The sequence below is a fragment of the Aedes albopictus genome, chromosome 3 (genome assembly GCF_035046485.1).
Source record: "Aedes albopictus strain Foshan chromosome 3, AalbF5, whole genome shotgun sequence".
Classification (NCBI taxonomy): Eukaryota; Metazoa; Arthropoda; class Insecta; order Diptera; family Culicidae; genus Aedes; species Aedes albopictus.
In genome coordinates this window covers 447645898-447670303 of record NC_085138.1, presented here as the reverse complement: position 1 = coordinate 447670303, position 24406 = coordinate 447645898, and the positions used below count along the sequence as shown (strand labels likewise).

Sequence of the window (24406 nt, the reverse complement as noted above, 5' to 3'; positions counted from 1 at the left end):
TAACGTTCATGCAAAAACTATGAAATATTGTTAGTAAAACCACATCATTTCACATTATCACTTGTGAACACCTGTAACATTGACAAGCAAAATGTCTCTAAATCTTATAATCACTGCAGTAGAATTAACAAAGTGAATCAAAGTTGCATTATTCCAAATCGTCACGATCGCTAATCTAAACGGCGTCATTGTTCCCATACTCTAACTCCATTATTAAGACTAACAGAAACGATGACGTGCCTTCATTATTCGCGTGATTTCCCCCAACAATGCAACGGCTGCCCGTCCGTCCAGCGATGATTCATCCTGCCAGCCGTCTCCCATACTTTTGAATTTGACATTACACCCTCCATATCACTTCACGGGTGTGTTAAGTAAGCAATCCCACTCAATCGCTCGCCTCACCAACACTTTCACAGTCACTCAAGCTTACGGAGTGGTGAGATACTGTATCTACCACCCACCTCGTGGATGTGGGAAAACCCATGCAATAAATACGGGAAAGACGGTCCACTCACTCGACCACCATCATCGTCCTACGACTTGCATGCAAGTTGCAACAGTTGTGATTTACGCGTTTATTTGAGGGGGTGTAAATTAACTTGATTGCAATGATTTGTCTTTGCGAAATTAAGTTCTATTAATCTTTACAGTTTGCACTATAGAATATCGTGTTTTTGCGAAGTTGAATAAAAACGGTATTGTCATTTAAATGTGGGTAAAACTTCAGGGAACTGTGTGGCAGTAGAATCATGTTAGCACATAGAACAGTGGACAACGGCGCACGGCACATCAAGTGAACCTAGTAGGCATGGTGAATCTCAGTTACCCGCGTCCGCATGAAAAATGCAGTGGCATACGTGGGACCGCGCATAACTTGCGAACGGAAGGTCCGATTTTGGTCGTCTTAGTTTTGTTCTGTTAGTTTTCACCCAAGGAAGGTTTACGGGGCATAAAACATTGAAAAATTGAAAGTTTTTGTAAATAGATCTTCCATACATTTTGACCGGGGATTTGGTCTTGGCTAGAAACTTAAAACGTCAAAAAAACGCAGTAGGCAAGACAAAGTTTGCCGGGTACAGCTAGTACCAAGGTAAATTTAATGGAAGGTACTAGTATATAAGCAGTAAGTGGACGCGGGGAGAGGTTTATGGCGGGGGTGTTGGAGTTGATTGCTGGCGAGTTTGTTTACGCTCTACTCTATCGGTTTCTGTGAGGTTGCTAGGGTTGCTAGGGGTTGTTATGTGGAAGTACAAGTACAAGTGAAAAAAAAATCCGCAGTGCCAGAGCAGGTGCTTGTTGTCGAGCTTGTAGAAGTGCAAGTTAATTATTGTGATAAATTCAACGCCATACGCTCAACTTTAGCCATACGCATGCCGAATCTTTACTGCCTAAAGTTTAAAGAAAAACCAACCGATCAGAATCTTGAGGAAAGGCGTGATGGTGTACCTTAGGCAGCAGTTGGGAATTTTACCCGGAGGCCTTATGTGTTACAAACTATTGCCAAGATTACTCCGCAGGGTTTCAAAGAAGTTTCGCACGGGACGGGTAATATTTCTCTAGTCTAGAGCATACCATTATTGGGGTTATTGCATTATTTGGATGCAATAAATTAGGATACAAGCTCGTTGGTTGAAATCACCATGAAGTGGCCTTTTGGTTCATGGCTTGCTATCATTTATAAACTTCCAAATCAAAACAAACTTGCCAGCTATCATCCAAATTCCAATATGGCGGATTGTATGATTTAGCATATTGGATTACCTTCCTTTTACTTACCTTGGCTAGTACTTTATAACGTTATAACTTTATACGTTATAACGTCAGATTGCATTTTGGTAGCTCCCGCTTGTTAGTAATAAATCTAAAGCGCAGAGGAACTGTAGTGTACACGAAATTTGGATCGAGCAAATCGTGCTACAACCTGTAGTAATCGGTTATCGGCTCCATCCAGCCTACTAAGATCGATGTTTATTTTCAGCAACGTTTTTGAGCATATGGATCTTCTATTCGATCCTTATGCATGCCTTCCAGTGTTAGATGACCACTAGCGCAGTTTTGTGAGAATTGTCACTATCAAAGCTTTTTTTTCACTTGTTAGGGTAACCGATATAATTTGGACCCCCATATATTTTGAACCCCCCGGGATATACAGGGTGGCAACGTAGAAATGATACACACGAAAACTGATGCAAAATTCAAACAGGATTTATTTTTTCTGCAAATTCACTTTTAATAACACAACAAAGTATTACAAAGTATTTAGTTCAATTAGAATCATTCCCCTTTGTTTTGAATTACAGCCCGCAGACGCTTCTCGAAGTTATTACAAGTCGCACGCACCTCTTCGTCCGGCATTTCATCCCAAATTTTTTCCAAATTTTTAAAGGTATCCAAAACCAAGTTCTTCGCGTCGCCCAGGTTCCCTAGCATGTATTCGAATCTAAAAAAGTCCAGTGGGTTCAAATCGGGAGACGAAACCAGCTATTCCGATGAGCTGATAAACCACGGTAAATTTTGCTTGCATCACTGTTCAACAACCACTGCCTTATGCGTCGGTACTTAGTCCTGCTGGAAACAAAAACTTTCTTTTCCAAACAGTTTCTTGGCACTGAGGAATAGGTGAGCTTTGATGACGTGTTGTAAAAAGTACTCTTTGTTGATTTTTATACCCCTGTCGATGAACAACAATGGTAATTGGCCTTTTGTTGATATGGCCCCAAACCATCACCGCTGCAGCACTTCGATATCGTTGAACCTCTCGTTTGTCGGCAGGAATTTCACAAAGACTTGCTTTATACACACGATCATTTTGTTTATTCAGAGACGCTTCCAAAGTGAAAAAAAAATCGTCCGAAAAAAAATGTTGTGAGCAGCGTGCGTCTTGAGTAGAACGGGAGATCTGGCAACCCTGTCGGAAATATTCATCAGAGTCAATCCGTGAATCCTTTGTTTCTTAAAAGCCCCATATCTAAGATCCCGTTTTCCCAAGCACACTTGTTTTCAATGCAATAGCATGAATGGCAACGTATGGCTCCCAAACTAGTGTATCACTTTCACGTTGCCACCCTGTATTATCACAACTTTTACCGATTCAATGAAGATATGACTAAAATTTCTAGAATAATTCGCAAAATTAGATTGCTCTGCACGAGTAGCATACCCATACATCCTTCTGGGGAGCTAAGGCAATCAGAGAACTGTGCATTGTACATACAGCTTGTGTGTATAATAAACACACAGTGATGACCCGATTTGAGGAATCGCTGGACGAATCCCACAAAAACCCTAATAAAAATCCAGAAAGAATCGCTAGAGAAGTTTTTGGATGAATTGTTAGTTGTCCACCAATCCCATCAGTAATCCCGCAGAAGGCACCGTAGATATTTCGGGAATTTATGAAGGAATTGGTGGAGAAATTCATGGAAAAAGCTTCTGATTAAATATCCGAAAAAAAAATTCTGGATCGCATCGCATGAGGAATTTCTGTAAGAATCCTAGACGATGTTTCAGCAGATACTCTTAGAGGAGTTAAACCAGGAATAACATAAAGAATCCTAATTGAAATTTCTAGAGGGATCATAGAAGGAATCCACAAAAAAACAGAAGAAATTTATGAAAAAATCTTTGAGGAAATCCCAAGAAATTTTGCAAGAAGAATTTCTGTAAAAATCCCAGGAAGGACTCCTGTAGGAATATGGGCAGGAATTACCGAAAACCCATGCGAGAATTTCGGGACGAATGCTATCAAAACATACTGGAGGAATCTAAGCGGAAATCCCTGGATAAACCCCATCTGTATCTACTGGAGAAATCCTAGCAGATATTTATAGAGGAATAACTGGCCGAGTTCTCGCAGCAACCCTTCGAGAATTCGTTGGAGTGTAAAGCTGCTCAAAAGCCACTTTTGATGGTGATTCTTCCAGGAATATTATTAGATTTTTCCTGGAAATGCTACAGATTTTGCTAAGCACCAGGGCTTTCTTCAAAGATTCCTCCAAGAACCTTTTTATCGATTTCTCCTGGAATTTTTAGAGGAATTCCACAAGGAGCTCCTTGAAGGGTTTTCTTTGATATTTCTTGGGAGATTTCTCAAGAAACTCCTTCAGGATTTTTCCAGGAACTCGGTCAGGAGTTTCTCTTCGAACTCCTTCTGAGGTTTATTTTTATCAAAGATTCCTCCAGGATTTTCCAGGAATTAATAGAGGAATTTCATCAAGAATTCATCCCGCAAGTATTTCCGTGGTTTTTTAGGGGTTCATTACCGAGTTCCTTCATGGATTCCTTTCATAGCTCCGACAATTACTTCAGGAATTCATTCAGGAATTACTCTAGAAGTTTAAAAAAGGAATTTCTCGAGGAGTCGATTCAAGGAATCTTGTACAAGATCATTTAGAGATTCCTTCAGGATTTTTTTCTTGAATTCATCCAGGAATTCATCCATCCAGGAAATTCATCTTGGTTTCCTCCAGAAATTCCTTCAGAGGTTTGCTCAGGAAATATTTTATGAATTTCTTTATGAGTTCCTTGAAGGATTTTTTTTGTTGGATTCCTTGAGAGATTTCTCAAGTAACTCCTGTAGGTATTTCTCCTAGAATTCTACGTGGAATTTTTCTTGGAATTCCTTGAATGATTTCTTCATAAACTCCACCAGGGGTTCCTTCAGGAACTTCTTCAGTATTTTGTGCAGGATCACGTACTGGAATTTTGCGGGGAATCGTTCAGGAATTTCTTCAAGGATGTTTCCTAGAGTTACTCAAAGAAATTCTCCTGTTTCAATTTGGAGAGATTGTTAGAGATTTCTCAAGGAACTCCTTCGGAGATTTTCTAGGAACTTCTTCGTGGACTTCTGCAAAAGCTCCTGCAGCGAATTCTTCTGGAATTCTTTCAAGAATTCTTTGAGGGATTTTTCAAGGACTTTCGAAATTCCTCCTGGAGTACTTTGGGGTATTTCGCATGGAGTTCCTTGAGGATTTTTAATCTGGAGTTTCTTGAGGGACTGCTCCAGAGAATTCTACAGGAGTTTCTTTAAGAATTCATGAGGAAGTGCATCAGGGATTTCTCCAGAATGTTTTAGGGATTTCTTCAGGAATTTCTTCTTGGAATCCTTCATAGACTTTTTTTAGAATTCTATGAGAGATTTCTGCTGAGGTTGCTTGAGAAATTTCTCCTGTAATTGCGGGAGAAAATTTTCAATTTTCCAAAAATTTCATCAGGCATTTCTCCAGGAATTCCTTCAAGGAATTCTTCAGGAATTCTTTGGGAGCTGATTCGGGGTTTCCTCCTGGAAATGCTGGAGAGAATTTTCTAAGACTCCTTCAGGGATTCCTCCAGAAACACCTTCTGAGATTCCTATAGGAACTTGTTCAGGGATTCCTCCAGAAATTGCTTCTTGAAATTCATAAGCAATTTCCACAGGAATTTGTGGGTTTCATCAGGGATTTTTTTGAAAAATCTATCAGAGGTTTCTTCTAGTTCATTTAGGGATTCCTCTAAATGTTTCTTCACTTCCCACGGAAATACGTTCTGAGAAATTTGTCCGTCAGGAACTCCTCCGAGAAGTTCCTGGATTCCTAAAGAAACTCATTCCTTGAACTTTTTCAGGGATTCCTGCAGTTCCAGGAGTTTCTTCAGGTGTTCCTTATGAAGTTCATCTAGCAATTCCACCTGAAATTTCTTCTGTAATACCTCTAGGAGCTCCATCCTGATTCCTCCAAGAGTTTTTCCAGGGGATCCCGCAGGAAATTCTTCTAGGATTCTCTCGTCCAGGAATTCCCCCAGAGATTCATTCAAGGATTCCTCGTCCAGTAAACTCAGGGATTTCTCTAGAAGTCTCTTCAGAGACTTCTTCAGTTTCATTGAAATTTACTACGTTTTTCTAGGTAAGCACAGCTTACTTAGCTGAGAAGTAGGCTTTGTCCCAGTTGAGATGTCGCGTCAAGAACAAGAGCAAGTCTTGTGGAATTAATTTTCAACAATCAAGATCAGACGCGCTGAACCTCACCGGGCAGCAACTTTCCTGCATCTTCATATTCAGCTGATCAATACTCTTTTGCCAAATGAATGGAAGTCAATGAAAATTTGTAAACATCTTACAAAGTGTCAAAATGCTGATTAAAATACATTTAATGGAGCTTTACACAGATCTTGTCTTATTTAGTTATTACGGAGTGTGTTTGGTGGGAATAGTAGCCATGAGTATAGAAGCGATAGCCACTAGACCACCAAGCCCGTCATAGAAATTTTCGGATATTTCGTCAAGAACAAAAACTGATATCATATCACTTTGAGTTATTCGTGTGATAGTCATTAAATTTTGGAATAACACATTGAAATCACATCGAGTTATGGCAGGTTAGTATTTATGAAAAACAGCTAAAAATGGTTCATCTTTTTTCAAATTTTCTAATATGAAAAAAACTTCTGCATTTAATACCATTTAAAACAAAAATATTAGTACGGCTATTTTTTTGTCTCTCATGCGTGGATAATCAACTTGCCACATATTTTTGAAATCCGTTACTCTGTACCTGCACAGAAAAAAAATATGTAATTAAAATTCAGCGAGAAATCATGCACATAAAGGGAATGCTAGAGTTAGTGCACTTTTACATGAGATATAATGTAAAATTACATCACCATCGCGTAAATTTCCGCCAATTATCGCATAAACCGTCATGGACTCCAACCGGTTACGCGACTATTAGCGGAAATTTAAACGATCGTAACGTTATTTTACATGATATCTCATGTAAATATGCACTAACTCTAGCATTCCCTTTATGTGCATGATTTCTCGCTGAATTTTACATGAATATTTTTTTCTGTGTTTAGTGGGCTTAGCTATTAAAATATTTGTATAATATCATCGTAACATCAATATCAACACGTTTAAAGCTCTGTAAAATGGATCATTCTCATATATTTGTACTTTAAATTCTTCAATATTTTTTTATCTCTTGAGTATTCATTAACAAAGACTACATTCCACACAGATCGAAAAGATAGTGTAAATTTCTGTGGCATATAATGCACATGTTTGGAGCGTGGAATTTCACAGAAGTTTACATGACATGTCATGTAAATCTCATGAAATAACATGTAAACTTCCATCATATGTCATGTAAATCAGCATGACTCAGAGTTTTTACATGACATATAACACAAATTTACATGATATATCATGTAAACCATCATAACTGGAAGTTTACATGACTTGAATGAAGTTTACATGACGTGTAAACCTCATTATTTTTATCTGTGCATTATTTGAATAAACTTTCAAAATACACTAAAGTAAATAATCAACAATCAATATGAAAGCACGCATGTTTGTTCCGTTCTCACTCTAATGCGAGGTATGGACTTCAAAAGGAATCGCTCAAGTGTTTTTTGTTCAGTGCATTATTTTTCCGTGGCCGGAATGGTCAAGAAATTTAACACAGCAAGCCCCATTTGATTTGACGTTTCGTTTCAGCTCCATACTATGATTCGGAATAAAGCGACGCTTTCTCATTTCTTGAGCGATTCCTTGCCTGAATTTTCCACGCATCGAGATAGGCCAAGAAATTTCTTGCGATCTGCATACTACCCATCAGGCTTGTCCGCACTGAGCGCATGAAAATTCTGCTCTTTGGGTTTACACCACCAAACACATCATAAAATAGAAATCTTTTCATCCTATCAGATAGAAGGATGTTGAAATATCCTAAATGTCATTTCGAAGTGTCAAAAAACCGCACCGCAGAGCCACACGAAGCGCACAAAGAGATTTTCACCCAGGTGAAAACACTCTAGTGAATTTCACTTTGAACGGCCCGTGCGGCTCTACGGTGCGGTTTTTTGACAGTTCGAAATGACATTTAGGATATTTCAACATCCTTCTATCTGATAGGATGAAAAGATTTCTATTTTATGATGTGTTTGATGGTGTAAACCCAAAGAGCAGAATTTTCATGCGCTCAGTGCGGACAAGCCATAACCCATAACGATTGAATGTAAAAGAAAAATTTGGCAACCATGTCCAATTTATTTCAGCAGCAACCCAAGTGTCAGAAAAATTACGATAGACTCCTTCGATCCCAGATAATACGAAGGGAACGCGTGCTGCTCCTGTTGACGTGAAATTATTTCACTCACATGCCATTCACAGGATAAGGGGGGTGACACTCACCCAACCAGTTCACTCACTCTCGCATACTCACACTCTCACATTACAGCCTGGGGGTGGTGCACGGGAGGGTTGCAATCGAAACATGCATTGCATACATACACGCACAACTACACCGACCGTTTTAATGGAAAGGATTTGTCCAACCAAAAGTATCCTATTCCGCTTAGTAGCGCTCGAGAGCGACAGCAGCGACGACATTGGTAAAAGCATGGCATCCGTCGGGAAATAAAGGAAAACTCGCCGCCTGCTTTTCTCCGCATAACACCAACACACGTTCTGTGAGTGTTCTCAACTAACTGCGTGTTCTCTCGCTCCTGCTCTGCACACACACACGACCGGAGCGCAGGGGGGTTGTTCTTCTCCGAGGGAGGAACATGTCAATACTGGCTGCTCTGCTGGTGGCTGGTGGAAATCGCCATTGAAACTTTGCTAAGCTAATCCTTGCCGAGAGTCCCGTCGCGTACGGTCGGTCGGGTTGTCTTTTCTCTGGTTAAAGTGCGGAAATTTGCGAAAGTGCGTCACTCGAGGTTGTTGAAAGTGTCCAAAATCGGGTTTTTCCGCGCGATTACACACGAATTGTGCGGATTTGTGCTGGCAGACGGGCTGGGAAAAGGAAAAATCGAAGGAAAAAGTGCACAATACAGTGCAGGAGAAGGACTCTGCCCCTTCACGGATTCGCGGTGCTCGGCTCTCGGCGCTCCGATGGTTCTCCTCGCGTATACGTAGAATATTGATTTTTCAAATAAGGTGGAGAATTCAAGACACTGAATACGAGTGTTTTGAAGGGTTTTAAAGTGCGACACGACCAGAATCGGATACAAATTAGTGGCCAAAATGTTGGAAATTCCAGGCGAAGGCAGTGATTGATGGAATCGTGGAAGATGTGCCAGTGAAATTCGATTATCGATACGCGTCAGAGGAATCAAATGAATCGTGTGACTTCTGTTGCAATCGAAGAAAGAAGGCGGTGAAATTTGTGTCTAGTTTCATTGGGCTATTTCGTTTGGATTAGAAGAATACCATCGTAGCAGGCTGGTTTAGTGAATGGAAGAAAAGCGGGCGGCCAACTAAGATCAATCTATCCATCCACTGAAGTAAAATGAGCAGAGAAGTGCAGAAGGAAAATAGTACCCCTTCCAACGAGGCTCATCAATATGTGGGGCCATATCGTCTGGAGCGAACGCTGGGGAAAGGTCAAACTGGTAAGAGGATCGCATCCACAAGTCCTCTCAAATTAACGTCAAAGTCTACGGAAGCAGGCACCGCAGCACCGTCTCACACTACGTTCCTCGTTCATTTTTCATTTTCAGGCCTCGTAAAATTAGGAGTACATTGTGTCACCGCGAAAAAAGTAGCAATTAAAATTATCAACCGGGAAAAGCTCAGTGAATCAGTGCTGATGAAAGTAATTATCTTCCTCGACATCATGAAAGCAAACCGAACACATCTTAATTAACTCACTTTTTATGTCCTTTCTTTATCTTTGCCCTCATTCTCTCCGCTCCTTTTTTCATTCTGATAAATTTTCATTCAACCCACTTGCAATTATGCGGTACACGTTCGACAACATCAACAACCTAACTTTTTACATCGACCATCATACATCATCGACCAATACATAAAAATAACACGACTAAACATACGCCGCCCAGGTGGAGCGAGAAATAGCTATAATGAAACTAATTGACCACCCACACGTCCTTGGCCTGACGGATGTCTATGAAAATCGGAAGTACTTGTAAGTTTAATCGTCCGTTTTTTTGAAACCCATTTGCGTTTAACCCTGCTCTAGTAGTCGTTGATTTTCGTTTTTTTCGTGCCGATGCTTTGCGTGCCCCACAAAGGCCTACTATTTAGAACCCATCATTGTTTGCAATTACCTACAAGCCTACTTCATACACACGGACACGGCACATGGCACAAACAGGACTCTGCGGAAGAGGCCAGACAGCGAGCGCCAGCGAAAGCCCGTAAAATTAAATATTAAAAAATCAATCAATAATGCAGCAAAAAAAAAGTGCCTTCTGTTTGTGTTTTTGCCCGTGCGGCTCATGTGCGCTCATGGATCTATCGCCAGTGTACGGTAGCTTTTTTCCGCGAAGAAACAAAAGCTTGTGTGAACCATTCTAGAGCATGGCATATCATTGGCTACTTTGTGTATGTGTTCCGCTATACTACCTAGGTAGTGCCCATCTGTGTGTTGCCGAAAATTAATACACTGACTGGAAGAAACGGAAATAAAATGCCGCACAATTTCGCAGATATCTGGTGCTGGAGCACGTTTCCGGTGGCGAGCTGTTCGACTATCTGGTGAAAAAGGGACGGCTCACGCCCAAGGAGGCGCGGAAGTTCTTTCGGCAAATCATCTCTGCGCTGGATTTCTGCCATTCGCATTCAATATGGTAAGTGTGTGATGTAAGACAACAAGGGTACAAGGGTGCTGAACAATAATAGGGATGGGCTGGGCAGGTTGAGAATCATTGCGATACAACATTGGAAGAGGGATGGTAAACTAAAATAAACTAAAAAATGCTGATATTTATCAATTCGTAAAGCTGAATGCAAATCATCATAATCATCACCAATCATTTCTGAAACAACTAAAAATTCTACTATATGACGGAATTCTCGAAATAATTCCTGCCAAGTTTTCATAACAAACTCGCTGTAGAATATCACAGATTTTCAAAAGAATCGGAAGAAAACAATGTTTGATATTTTTAATATCACACATATTCTTCAAACAATTTTGAATTATAAAAAGTGTACATTTTTTTTCCTACATGCAACCGAACTCAAGATACAACGGAAGAAAAATGCATGGGACCTAGTGAAATGTATATTGAAAGATTGATGTTTCTCGCTTGATGGTTTATTGAAGAATGACTTACTGGTTAACAACTACAGATGTTTATACTGTCAAACGGGATTATTGTACTGTTACTTTGATTAGCAACTGCTACTACGATTGGCAACCTTTGTTACTTCAACACCCTCTCTCAGTTGTTTAATACTAATCCTAGTTTTCTTCGAAGGTTGATGACGCTGCAAGCTTCTTGATGTTGAGTTGGAACGTACACCGGCTGCATTCGTCCTGCTGTCCTTTGCGTTACTTCCGTCTGTGCCATGGTTGTCTTTGGGTTGGGTATATTGACTTCATTTCTCCAAGGTCCGTCGTCAATCCACTCAGTCAAATGGTAACATGCTCTACGTCTATTGCTATAACTGGTTGTTCTATACTTCTCCTGGCTTGGCGTGACATTCTGGTGCCTTCTCTACTGATTTGCCGCTCAGGAACAAAGTTCGTACGTCCATTCGATTGTTTTCTATTCCTCTCGTATTTGCGATGGCCAAGACTGTTCATATCGTGCTCCATATCATCATCGGGGTGAAACATTTTGGTAACCTGAGAAGGAATATCCACAGCAGAAAACGATCCATACGAAGCAATAAAATCTTTGAACCCACCTGGTTTCCTGCACCCCCGACCACTGGTCCTTGGAGCAGTCTCATTCTGAAAGCTACTTCTGTCAAGTTGTGGTAGGAGTGCCAATAAGGCAATCCATGAGACAGATGCGATCAGCTGATTTTTTTTGTTTACCATGTATTTTTGACATCCGATGATCGGGGTGACAGTTGAACACAAAAGAATTTGTTAAGCACCAACGACACTTGACGAAACTTTGTTAAAATGTGCTCACACTGTGTTTACACTTTTGGCTGTCACCCCCATCGCGAAAAGTCGTCATGGATTGCCTTACGGCGATGACATAGTGCCGCTTCAAAGTGAGAGTGAAAGTGCGCGTCCATAGGATTTTCGTGAATTTGCTATTGTTGATATTCTTCTTTGCGGCTTCGCACACGCGCACTCCCACTCTCACGCGTAACTATAACGGCACCCTTATGCTCCTGATTCCGCATCACTCGGCTCGCTAGTCGAATCTTCTGATATGATGTCCTTAGTTTCTTGATCTGCTTTTTCACGACGATCAGCCTCATTACGAAGCTCAACGGGATACATTTCAGTTGTTACCGCTGCTTGTCCAGGTTGTTCATCGGGATGCACTTCGGCCACCACTTGCGTTATTTCCCCCTCTTTCTCTTGTGTTTCCGGCATTGTAAGGGGAACAACTGTGCGTGTCATTGGCACTTCATCTTCATACTTCTTCCGAACACCTTGAGCCACAAACTGGTTTCTTGTTGAAGGAACACAAAGTCGATTACCACTACATGGCGCATATCCCAGCATCTTGCAACGTTGTCCTGTGCGTCCTATGGGATGCAATTTCTTCCGGAATCCGAGAGAACGCCTGACTTCCAGATGTGAGCAAATGATCCACCTTCGGCTTTTCTCCGTTCCACATTTCAGCGGGAGTTTTGCTTACAGGGTGTCGACTTAATTTTGTAAATCAAATTCCCTGACTTTCCCTGACTTTCCAGTCACTTTCACTGAACATTCCAGGTCATGTAAATCTAAGCTTAAGGGTGTCTGCTCAAGAGATGAAATTCAGTTTTCTGAATTTTACTGCTTTCTTCTAGGAGTGGAAAAATAGAAAGAAAAAAAAACAAGTAAACTGCACCAGTTTTTTTTCCAAAAGATTTAAGCCATATTTACAGTATTTCTTCAGAGTTCTTCTACCTACCCCCAAAAATTCCCTAATTTAGATAAAAGTTCTTTAAGAAGATCAACTAACCTTTTTCTTTAAATAATGTCAAAATTATAACTAGTATATTTGGAAGACATTACTCCTAGAACATTATTAGGGTGAATTTTGTTTTATTAGTTAGAACTACTTCAGATGTTCAGATTTTGTGGCTGCAATTTTGTCGCCAATTTCGCATGTTCATAATGAAAAAAACACAAAATAAAATCTGTCGAGCACTCTACAAAAATCCTTCAGCAAGAAATTCATTCAAAAGTTCTGCAATATTATTTCTGATAGGGAATCGCGTCACTTGGGCGGTGGCTTCTATATTCGTCTGTTTTCCACAATAACTCAGTCAAATTTGAACCAATTGACACAACTTTTGGAATGTGGTGAGATAGGTATAGTATCTACCCATGTACAACATTTCAAGTCAATTGGTTCAAAATTGACTGAATTATAGTGGGAAACAGACGAATATAGAAGCCACCGCCCAAGTGGCACGATACCCTACTAATGTAAATAGGTACAGTAAATAAAAACCACCTTCATGAATCGTGTAACTTTCCATGTAAAATTCTCTAAGATGTCTGCAACAATGCCGACAAACTCACTTAGAACTCCTATAGTGTTTTTTTTTCTCGGAAATGCACCACATTTATGTTGTAAAAATAATGTTCCGGGTTTGCTTGCTAAACTCTCTGATGCCTTTAAGCATTCATTGAAATCGGTTGAATCCTTAAATAAGGTTACAGGATGTCTAGCAGATGTTTTGATATTCTTCCAAAATAAGTTCAAAAACTAAGAAACACGAGTTCTACATGAAGGACTTTTAGGAAATTGATAAGGCGCTGTCCATAAACTACGTAGACTTTTTTCGGCCATCTCAGAACCCCAACCCCCCTTCCCCCTCGTAGACTTTTGTTCATAAAAAATGTTTGAAATGTGTATGAAGCCCAGACTTAGGCCATACATTTAAATAGTGGTCTGTTCGAGAACACGGTATGAATCTTGAAAAAAAAAAACACTATAGAATGCTGTTTCACGATGTCACCAAATCATGTCACGAGTAATCCAAAAGACCATTGAAGATGGCGTTTGGATACAAAATAAAACTTGTGAAAATTTGAGAAAGACATGCGAAAAGTCTGGTAATGATTCGTCAAGGAAAGTTTGCTAAATAGTTTTAGAAAATTCATTAAAAATTGTATTTGTGTTTTGCAAAAGAAGGCTAATTCAAAAATCTGCGTAAAATATTTAAATTTTTTTTAGGATGGTGGACTCATGGTGATATCTAACCATGAGTTAAAAATGTATTAAAAATGTGTGAAATAACTTGGGTACATCCAGTTCTCTAGTGCATAAGGTTTTAATTGCCTTTAGAAGTGCTTAAAGAACACTAAGTTGAAGAGGCAGACCAAGCTCTCCCGTAGATCTAGAATGAATCAGACGAAGTACTACGCAATCATCTCGGAAAAAATCCTGCGATTATTACTCAAGTTTCAACAAACAGGCTTATTCTGCGCGGCGTGTGAGGTGAGACGGACGGTTTCGTCTCACGTGACGTGAGACGACTAATGTAAATCAAATGGGGCGTGTCGACTTTTGTCACCTCATTCGACTCGTCTCACCTCACACGCCGCGCAGAATAAGCCTGAAAGATATCTTCAGAAAATAATAAAAATCACTAGTGGTCTGAACAACAAACTTCTGCGCATCGCAAGACTTTACCCGCAAATTAATTCATTAGAAACCCATCAAGATGCAGGAGTGAGGTATCTCAAAACAATACCACCAAAGAATGGACCAAAAATTCGTCAAACATTGCATTGAGTATAGTGTCATATTTTTTAAATTTTTAGTTTATTTACCGGACTTATAATTTTGTTATGAAATAAGGCTTCATGGAAAAATTCAGAATAGCATTACGCTAACTGAATGCTACAAAAATCAGGACGAAGTTAATACATTGATTTGATCGTAAATTAGAATCATGGACGTTACCGTTTGAAGAAACAATTTAGTAAGTTTTTTAAATTTCATATCATGTTGTATAACTCGAATACATCGTTTTATGATTTGTGAAAAATATTCCCTGACCATCAACAAAATTCCCTGACTTTCCCTGATTTTCCAGGTCCAAAAATAAATTCCCTGACATTCCCTGACTTTCCAGGTTTTTCCAGGTAGTCGACACCCTGTGCTTCTGAAGGCCTCCGTTGAACTTCGGTTGATCCGGGTCAATGGTCTTGTTGTCGCTGGTTTTGAATCGTTAAAGAGCAAACGTGCAAATCCGCTTTCCGCACACGTTTCGCCAAACTTTTTGGTGGTTTTCGTAAACGTCATTCCGTGGACCATTTTCGAACGTTGCAGCTTCTCCACGTTTTGGTAGCTCAGATGAGCATATCGCCGATGCCAACCTTCCACATCACTGATTTCTCCAGATCCTGCTGTTAATGCTGATTTCGTTTCCACATCCATCGTGAGATAAAACAATTTACCGCGCATCATGGCTTCACCGATAACATCTCCACACTTGCTCGATCCTGATAAAATTTCACGTTTACACCAACCTTCAGCAACGCCGCTACGGATAGTAAATTGAACCGGAGATTTGGGACGTACAACACTTTACTGATCTTCAATGACAGTCTTCCGCTCTCAGTGGCCACCTTCCCATTCACGATTCCTTCCTTAAGGGCTTGCATACTTTCCGCATTTTTGGCGCTATCGATGGTTACCGGGTTGGTCAACTCCACAATCGAAGAAAAAAGTTTATCCGAGTTTGCCATATGCCTGCTTGCTCCAGAGTCGAGTATCCATTCCAGCTTGTATTGCGTAGACTTGTTTAGTTCATCGGGAGAGACCAAAGCCACCTCTCGGTCTACCGGGATGTCTGCCGCTTGAGCTCGCCCATAGATCCTTGCTTTGGGACAGGCCGCACGTTTGTGGCCAAATGATCCACACCCAAAACATTTGCCGGAAAATTAGGGACCATCATCCGACGTATTTTTCGCCGTTGTCGCCAGGACCATTTCATCAGAACTGTTCATCGCGCTGTCACCCCTTCCCAATCGCTTCCGTTCCTCTGCCAGTAAACGAACCTTCACCATGTCTAGCTTGATCTGGTCATCCGCTAGGTTTTCCATCGCCGTTGTCACAACATCATAGGAGGCCGGCAATGAAATGAAAAGCTGACTCACTTGATCGAGTTCTGTCAACATCGGCCCAGTATTCTTCAGCTACCGCACGAGTTCATCGAATCGCCGAAAGTGATTGGCTAACGCAGTACCTTCATCCATCCGGAGGAGAGCCAGGGACCGACGAATGTATGTTTGTGAAGCAAATCCCTTCTTGGAGAACGTGTTTGACAGGGATTCCCACATGATCTTCGCTGTCGGCTTGTTCCGGACGTATTCCAGGTGACTGTAGACGATGAAAGTAACCAGCAACGCCTCTGCTCTGTCATCCTTCTCCCGGAAAACCTTCTTCACATCTTTGGAATCCGCTTCCACTGGTGGATCGTCTGTAATGATGTCCCGAACGCCTTGAGCCGCCAGCTGGGTCTCGACACGGAACTTCCAGGTATCGAACCCGTCTCCGGAGAACTGAATTATTTCAGCCTTTTTCGCACTGGTGGTCATTCTTGCTTCCGGATTCCAATTCGAATCTTGAACTTCAGGGGCTCTTCGGGTTTCATATTTCTCCGTAGTGGATTTCTTCTCCGTCCCGGTTGGTATCGGCTCCAGGTTTTTCAATTTCTCCAATTTGATTGGTTTTTGATTCTTCCGTGGGCGAGACTGGGCCCACAACCTATTGGAAGATTGATGTTTCTCGCTTGATGGTTTATTGAAGAATGATTTACTGGTTAACAACTACAGATATTTATACTGTCAAACGGGATTATTCTACTGTTACTTTGATTAGCAACTGCTACTACGATTGGCAACCTTTGTTACTTCAACAATGTTATTCGAGATTTTTTAGTTTAGTCAAAAATGATCAACACTAGTTTACAACATTTTTAAACTCGGTAAGCTGAAAATAATTTTTAGCTTGACTATCCTAATGTTGACCTACTCCTGCCTATTTTTGAACGGTTCACACTAGTAGTTGAAAATTTATTTTCTCTATAATAAATGTGTCTGTGATGGACATCGGTTGATGTAGCACTCGATCCCAACTAGGCTCATCTCGTTTTATAAAGTCGATTACCCTGTTCGAATGACATTACGGTCTGAAACATCCCTGAAATCCCTCGAAAACATCTTGAAAACCCATGAAACCCTTTAAAACTCCTGGAACACCCCTTAGAAACCCCTTAGAAAACACATAGAACACTCTTGAAACTTTCTGGAACGCCTCTAAAATCCTCTGGAACAGCCCTGTAATGCCCCCGAAACCTCATGTAAGCCCCAAGAACTCTCTAAAACGCCCCTGAAATCATCTGGAACGCCCTTGAAACACTTTGAAAGTCCCCGAAACGCCCCTGAAATGCCCTGAAACATCCTTGAAATTTCATGCAACCTCCTAATCCCACCCCTGTAAATGCCCCTGATACCACTTGAAACCCCCTGGCACGCTTCTTACATCCCCTGGAACACCTTTGAAATATCTTGAAACCCCCTGGAACGCCCACTAGTCTCCATAAAATGCCTCTGAACCCGCGGATTTCTCCAAGAGTTCCTTCAGAAATCTCTCTAGGAATGCCCCCTGGGATAACTGCAGAGGCGTCTTGTGTGATTTGTACTGGCATTTTTCAAAAGATCCCTGGGATTTTTTTTTCCAAACATCCCTCTTGTGGTATCTCCAGAGATTTTCCCAAGGATTCCACCACGAACTCCTCTTAGAGTTTATCCAAAAATTTCTCTGGAATTTCTTATCTAGAAATTCTTGCTGAAGTTTATCCCATTATTCAATTATTTTTTATGGGATTCATGCAGCAGTTCTTGCTGCAACTTCTCTATAGATTCCTACACACTAAGAATGAATCGCAGAATTCTGCGAAAGAATTCACCGAAACTAAACTGAAAAATATGTTTTCACAGAACTTTTTGTGAAATCCGTAGTCTTCCAGTCCAACTGTCAAAAGTTTACTGAAACTTCGGCGAAGAGGAACAAATCACCGAATTCTGTGAAATTTTAACATACATGTTCGGTAAACATGAAAATGTCAACCGTGCATTACGATTTTCACCGAATTTCTGTAAAACCCGCAGGCGGGAATATTGCCAAGCACGGAATTTTTTTTTATCTGTATTAACGAGATTTTTAGCCCTGGGCTAGTTCATCTCGGGACCCACGCTTTACTTCCCTTCCGAAGGAAGAACCCACATTTTGTGAGTTTGTCGGGAGTGGGATTCGATCCCAGGTCTTCGGCGTGATAGTCAAGTGTTCTAACCATCACACCAGGTCCGCTCCAAGCACGGATTGTCAAAACGGAATCGATTGGATTTAAATGTTATTTCGGGATGGTGGAAAGTGAAAACCAAACAAGAATTTTAGAAACAAGTTCAGATGGTTCCCGAAGAATCCTCAGCACAGCTCCCAAACTCATCGAATGCAATTTCTTGCAGGCATTTCTGAGTCAATTCTTGAAGAAATGGCTACATTTTTGAATGAATTATTGTATCGGTTTTTGGAAAGATCAGGCAAAAGGTTGTCTATTTTTTTGTTGGCAGTTTGGTGCAAATGTTGGCGATTTCATTGAAGATTTTGTCGAGGATTCTTAGAAAAGTATATCAATAATTTCTTTAATCAAATAAATAAATTCGATAAAAAAATTTCATTTTACAAAAAAAACTGTAAAGATTCACAGAAAACTTCGGTGAACCGCAAATCATCCAACTGAAAAATCACCGTAAGTTTGAGAAAATTCACCGAAAAGTTCTGTGAATCCTACAAATATAAACAATGAATTCACAGAAAACATGTAGAAAAATCACCGAACTGTTCGGTGCTTTTGACAGATTCAAATTTACAATCTTTACAGATCGTTCGGTGAACCAAAATTTCACCGAACAGATCACCGAAAATTCTGCTGTTGAGATTTCGGTGAAATTTCACAGAATTCTGTGATTTATTCTTAGTGTGATATAGAAAATCATTCTGAGTTTTTTTAGGGATTCCGTCTGAGTTTCTTTAAGGATCCTCTTAGGAGTTTCTCTTATTGAAATTGCTTTTAAAATGCTGCTTAAACTTCTCCAGGAATTCGTGGTGGGAATCCCACGAAAAGTCTTGCTGGGATTCTTCAAGCAATTTCTGTTGGAAATTCTCCGGGAAATCCTGGAGAACTTCTAGAGCAATAAGTGCAGAAACGCCAACTGGAAATGCTTGCGGAATTCATGGATGAGTCCCAGCAAGAACTTTTGGAGGTATTTCGAGAGGAATGCTTCAAATCACAGAGAAATTCTTGGATAAACCTATGGAGGAATCCCAGCAGAAATTTTCAGAGTATTTTTCAAAAGTCCATCAGTTTCTCTAGGGATGCCTGCTAGGGTTCCTCCGAAAATTCATCCTAAGTTTCCTCCAGGATTTCCTCCTGGGATTCCTGGTCCTCTTGAAGTTCCTGCAGGGTTCCAGGTTAGGGAGTTCGGCTTCTCAGTTCTTGATTATCTAGAACGGTTAAGATTCGTCCCTCAGAATGGTAACAACCGTTACCAGAACGTAAAGACAAATCTTAACCGTTTCGTTCCCTTACCTAGAATATACACTCCCGTTCAAAAATTTGGGGTCACCCCCTCAAAAACATGTCATTTTTTTAGGCCCATATCTCCGCCAATTTGCGTCCGATTTCAAAACCCTAGGTTTCATTCAAAAGATAATAAGTCAAAGAAACTTCGAACATGATTTAAAAGAAACTTTTTTAAAAAAATTTGTATGTAAACTTAACCCAAAGTTGCCAAATTTTCTAAAAAATTAATATAAACTTACGGCAGTGTCGCTGGAAGTTGGGTCGGCCACATTTTAAGATGAGAGCGGTAATATGACCCATTTTATATTAGCTTTCAACTGCTTTTTACAGAACTTAGCTAAAAAATCTAGAAAAAAAGTTATTAAGTAAATTAATCCTTGATGTCATCGACCAAAAGTTTGGGGTCACCCCTCAAAATGCTGTATCGGCCAAAAGTTTGGGGTCACTATCGTAAAACATGGAAAAGTGATTTGTTGATATCTTTGTCATCTTTCATTCAATTTTAATTCTTCTTGGCTTATTTGAAACAAAATGAATGATACTTACTGCATAGACATTGAACCACACATATTTATTGGAATTTACATACTAAAACTTAACTTAAAGTTGCCTCATTTTTTGAAGCGTGGTATAATGTGCTAACTTTACATAACATTTTTATATACAAAAATCGTTAAATACGTTAAGTTGAAGACATCAAACGTAAATTTAGTTAATTATTTTTGAAATGAGCCAAAAATAATTAAAATTGAACTATAGATGACGAAGATATCACCAAATCACTTTTCCATGTGTTACGAAAGTGACCCCAAACTTTTGGCCGATACATCATATTGAGGGGTGACCCCAAACTTTTGGTCGATGACATCAAGGATTAATTTACTTAATAACTTTTTTTCTAGATTTTTTAGCTAAGTTCTGTAAAAAGCAGTTGAAAGCTAATAGAAAATGGGTCATATTACCGCTCTCATCTTAAAATTTGGTCGACCCAACTTCCAGCGACACTGCCGTAAGTTTATATTCATTTTTTAGAAAATTTGGCAACTTTGGGTTAAGTTTACATACAAAATTTTTTGAAAAAGTTTTTTTTTAAATCATGTTCAAAGTTTCTTTGACTTATTATCTTTTGAATGAAACCTAGGGTTTTGAAATCGGACGCAAATTGGCGGAGATATGGGCCTAAAAAAATGACATGTTTTTGAGGGGGTGACCCCAAACTTTTGAACGGGAGTGTAGATCCAACAGCCGAGTTCTTCCAGGGTTTTCTGCTTTGGTTCCTCCAGCGATTTTTTTTTCACTGAATTCTTCTGCTCTTTGAAACCAATAATTACTGCTGGGATTCCTTCAGGAAACTTTACTCGTAATTTCTTGCTAATTCTTCTTCTTCTTTATGGTTCTACGTCCCCACTGAGACTTGGCCTGCCTCGCTTCAACTTAGTGTTCTTTGAGCACTTCCACAGTTATTAATTGAAGGTCTATCTTTGCCTGCCATTGCAAGAATTTGTATATTGTGATGCAAGTACAATGGTACACAATGGCCAGGGAGTCGAGAAAATTTTCCCGACTGGAACTGGAATCGAACCCGCCGTCTCCAGATTGGCAATCCATCCTTAACCACTAGACTAACTGGAGACCTAATTTCTTGCTGATATTTGTCAATAATTTTCAATAGGATCATTTTACTGTAGGATTCCCTGCAGGTTTTAAATGGAGAACTTAGAAAAAATCATGGAGGCTTCCTGCAAGCAATGTCTAGAGGAATCCCAGTAGCAGCCCTGGAGAATCCCGTCAGTAGTTCCTAAAATAATCTCAAGAGGATTCCCAGCAGGGATACTGCATTTCTAGGGAATCCATGAAAAAATACAGCAGGAATTGCAGGAGGAATCCTAGCAAGAGTTTATAGTGGTAATGTCATAAGGATTCTTGGATGAAACCTTTCAGAAATTTCTGAAGGAATCCTTAAAGGTATTTCTTCAGAAATTTCTCCTAAAATTTTTAGAGAGCCGCATCAGGCATTTCTGGAGGCAATCCTAAAGAAATCTGTATAGAAATGCTTTAATAATTTCTTCACAAGTTGCTGATGGGATTCTCCTAAAGTCTAAACATTCTGTTGTATCAAACAGAATGCAAACGACACGTTTGATTGCATCCTAAGCTTCAATTATTCTTGCTCAACACAGTTGTTGGGCAAGCGATAGTTGTATGATTTGTGTACGATAGGCAAGCAATTCCAAACAGTAAACTAAATATTCTCGTTGGGATTGCTTCAGAGGTTTCTGCAAAGATTCTGCAAGAGTCTTTCTTTGGAGGAATGTTCCTTGGAGGAATCACAGGAAGGATATGGACTTCCTGTGATTACTCCAAGGATTCTTTCAGAACCTTCTATTAGGATTTCTGTAGAAACTCCTGTTGCGATTCATTCAGAGATTTTTTCAAGGTTTCCTTTATAATTTTTTAGGGTATCAGCAGATATTCCTACTAGATTTTCTCTTCTGCTGGGGTTTCTCTACCATTTTCAGCTGAGATTTCTCCAGTAATCACTGTTGGGAGTCCTTCGAAAATTTCAGGAGGATTCCCAGCATAAATTACCAGAGATATTCCAGTAAAACTTCCTGGTAGAATCTATCAGACATTTCTAAATAAATCCCAGCAGTATTTTTGGAGCGATACCAGCGAGGATTCCTAAAGGAAGCCCAAGACGATTTCCAACAGGAATTACTTTAAACATTTTGAGAGTAAAATACAAAAAAATATGTCCACGGTGTGCACCAAATTATAATGATTTCATATAACGTTTCACTTTCGTATTGGCATTGGCATCGTCCAGGTTAGTCAAATAATGCGGTAAAACGTGGGGACAGGAACCGTTCTTCCGAGCGTCATCGTAAGGATTCTTCTACCATGTGTGCGCTACCAACAACGGCCAATAGGATTATATATGTACAACATACAACAGATGTCCTACGATAATGCTAAGGTGGGTGTCGTATCGTAAATCGGGTGCTACCACCACCGGACATTCACACTCTCCACGGTCTGGTTGGTCATCGTCGTCGTCGACGAGCGACCGAGAAAAGGTGTGGAAAACCGAATGAAAGAACCTCTAGTGGTGGGGGGCACCTGTAGCCACTCTCGGTTTCTTTCTCTAGGTTGTTCGTTTATTATTTATGCAGCGCCCCGGCAGAAGGTCAAGATTTAGTTGTGGTTCTGCTGCTGTATGCAGGGCTGTGTGATCACTTGCATCGATGTACGAAACAGTTAGAGTCAATAAGAGTTGTAGGGTTCCTTCTTTCTTCTTGGCGTAAAATTCCCATACAAAGTGTGCTTCTCAGCACTTCCACAGTGATTGAAATTCCCTTTACGAAAAGTTCATGAAATCTCGAATACTTTTTCAAAACGACGTATAATACACGCAAATCCTATGTTGATACGTTGTTTTGAAAAAGTATCCGAGAAATGTTCGGAATTGAACCTGTCACCCTCAGCTCTTAGCATGGAATCACCCTTCTAACGTACGTCATACAATTTCTGATTTGACCAATAAAGTCACGTATAGTGAACCTACATTTCATACGAACCTATAAAAGCATTGTCTGGTTTGATTCCCAACAGCTGATAAGTCCGACAATCACAACATTGATTCGTCAAATACCATTACATATGGTCAAGCATGACCTCTACTTGCGCAAATATCCAAGGGTTAGAGACAATGTTAACCAAACAGTTATTGACATTTGCAGACTGCTTTTCGTCATGGACGACATTCATACCATTCTGCAATGTGATGTCGTTTGGTCAACTGACCAACTTTTTGATCGGTTAGGTTTCTATTCTATTTAGGGTGACGTTGGTTATTACCGGCAGGTTTGTTCTCTTCGTTGGGGGGTTTTTGTCGCTCAAATTTTTTGAACTTTCAGTTCTTCTTCTTCTACTTTTTATGGCTCTACGGCCGCACTGGGACTTGGCCTGCCGATTCCAGTCTACATCATTTTACGATTTTTCTGCTCTTTTCATAAGTTTATCATATGTTATTAGGCCATAATAAGCATGTTCAATTTTCATAAGGTATTCTTATGGCATCCATACTTTACAGTTATGGCTAAATTTCATGAGGTATTTTGATAAATTTCGGTAGTTTACTTCGCTGAGTGTATAACTCAGCCAATTACAAACCAATCCAGTTGAATTTTTGTGCACGGCACCTCGTACAAAAAAATCAAGTCAATTGGTTAAATATTAACTGAGTTACAGCGAAAAAGAGCCCACAATAGTAGCCCTGTCGAAATGGTCCCACTACTCTCTGTATGTATCTGTTTCTAGGGGACTACATGGGTAGGTATCGATATCGCGAGCAATTCATAATGAGTCCTCATTATGCAATACAGAAGCGGCTTCCGTACGTGTCGTCCCGGTTTCCATGAACGTATGCTAGGTATGCCAACTAAAACGAAATGATTAGCCATTGAAACTTTCGATAGGTGGAAGGAAGCAGCGAATAAGCCTTTCACTTGGAACAAGAGTATGTGACAACACAGCCGACCGACAGGCGGGCGGGCATTATTGGCATGGGGTTTGACACGACAAAATTGAACGTTTTAAAACAAGCTAAACAATATTGGTAAGGCATGAAGGGTAGAATGGGAAATGATGGTTGACATCGCTATAGTCGACTTTCATTCCGTCTAGGTTGGATACTAAATTGGAACCGTCGTCACCTACATATAAGTTCTATATGGGACGGGTTCAGGATGTTTTGGGAATGATCTACAATCTAAACATAAACAAACAAACATTGCATCATGTATAAGCATCATTGCTTTGAAGTTGGGATAAATAGTTTATATCCCAACTTCAATCAAAGATTTCACTCAAAGTTTGTCCAAATACAGAATA

General features: G+C 40.1%; 1 protein-coding gene across 1 annotated transcript in view; it reads left to right on the top strand.

Moving 5' to 3' along the window:
- Positions 1-8269: 8269 nt before the first annotated feature.
- LOC109407563 (serine/threonine-protein kinase BRSK2) overlaps positions 8270-24406 on the top strand; it is a 47775-nt gene continuing 31638 nt past the window's right edge. Inside the window, exons 1-4 of the mRNA XM_019680636.3 lie at positions 8270-9375; positions 9484-9578; positions 9826-9911; positions 10435-10575. Coding sequence (XP_019536181.1) covers positions 9273-9375; positions 9484-9578; positions 9826-9911; positions 10435-10575 — 425 coding nt within the window. The 5' untranslated portion in view covers positions 8270-9272. The remainder of the gene's footprint in view (positions 9376-9483; positions 9579-9825; positions 9912-10434; positions 10576-24406) is intronic.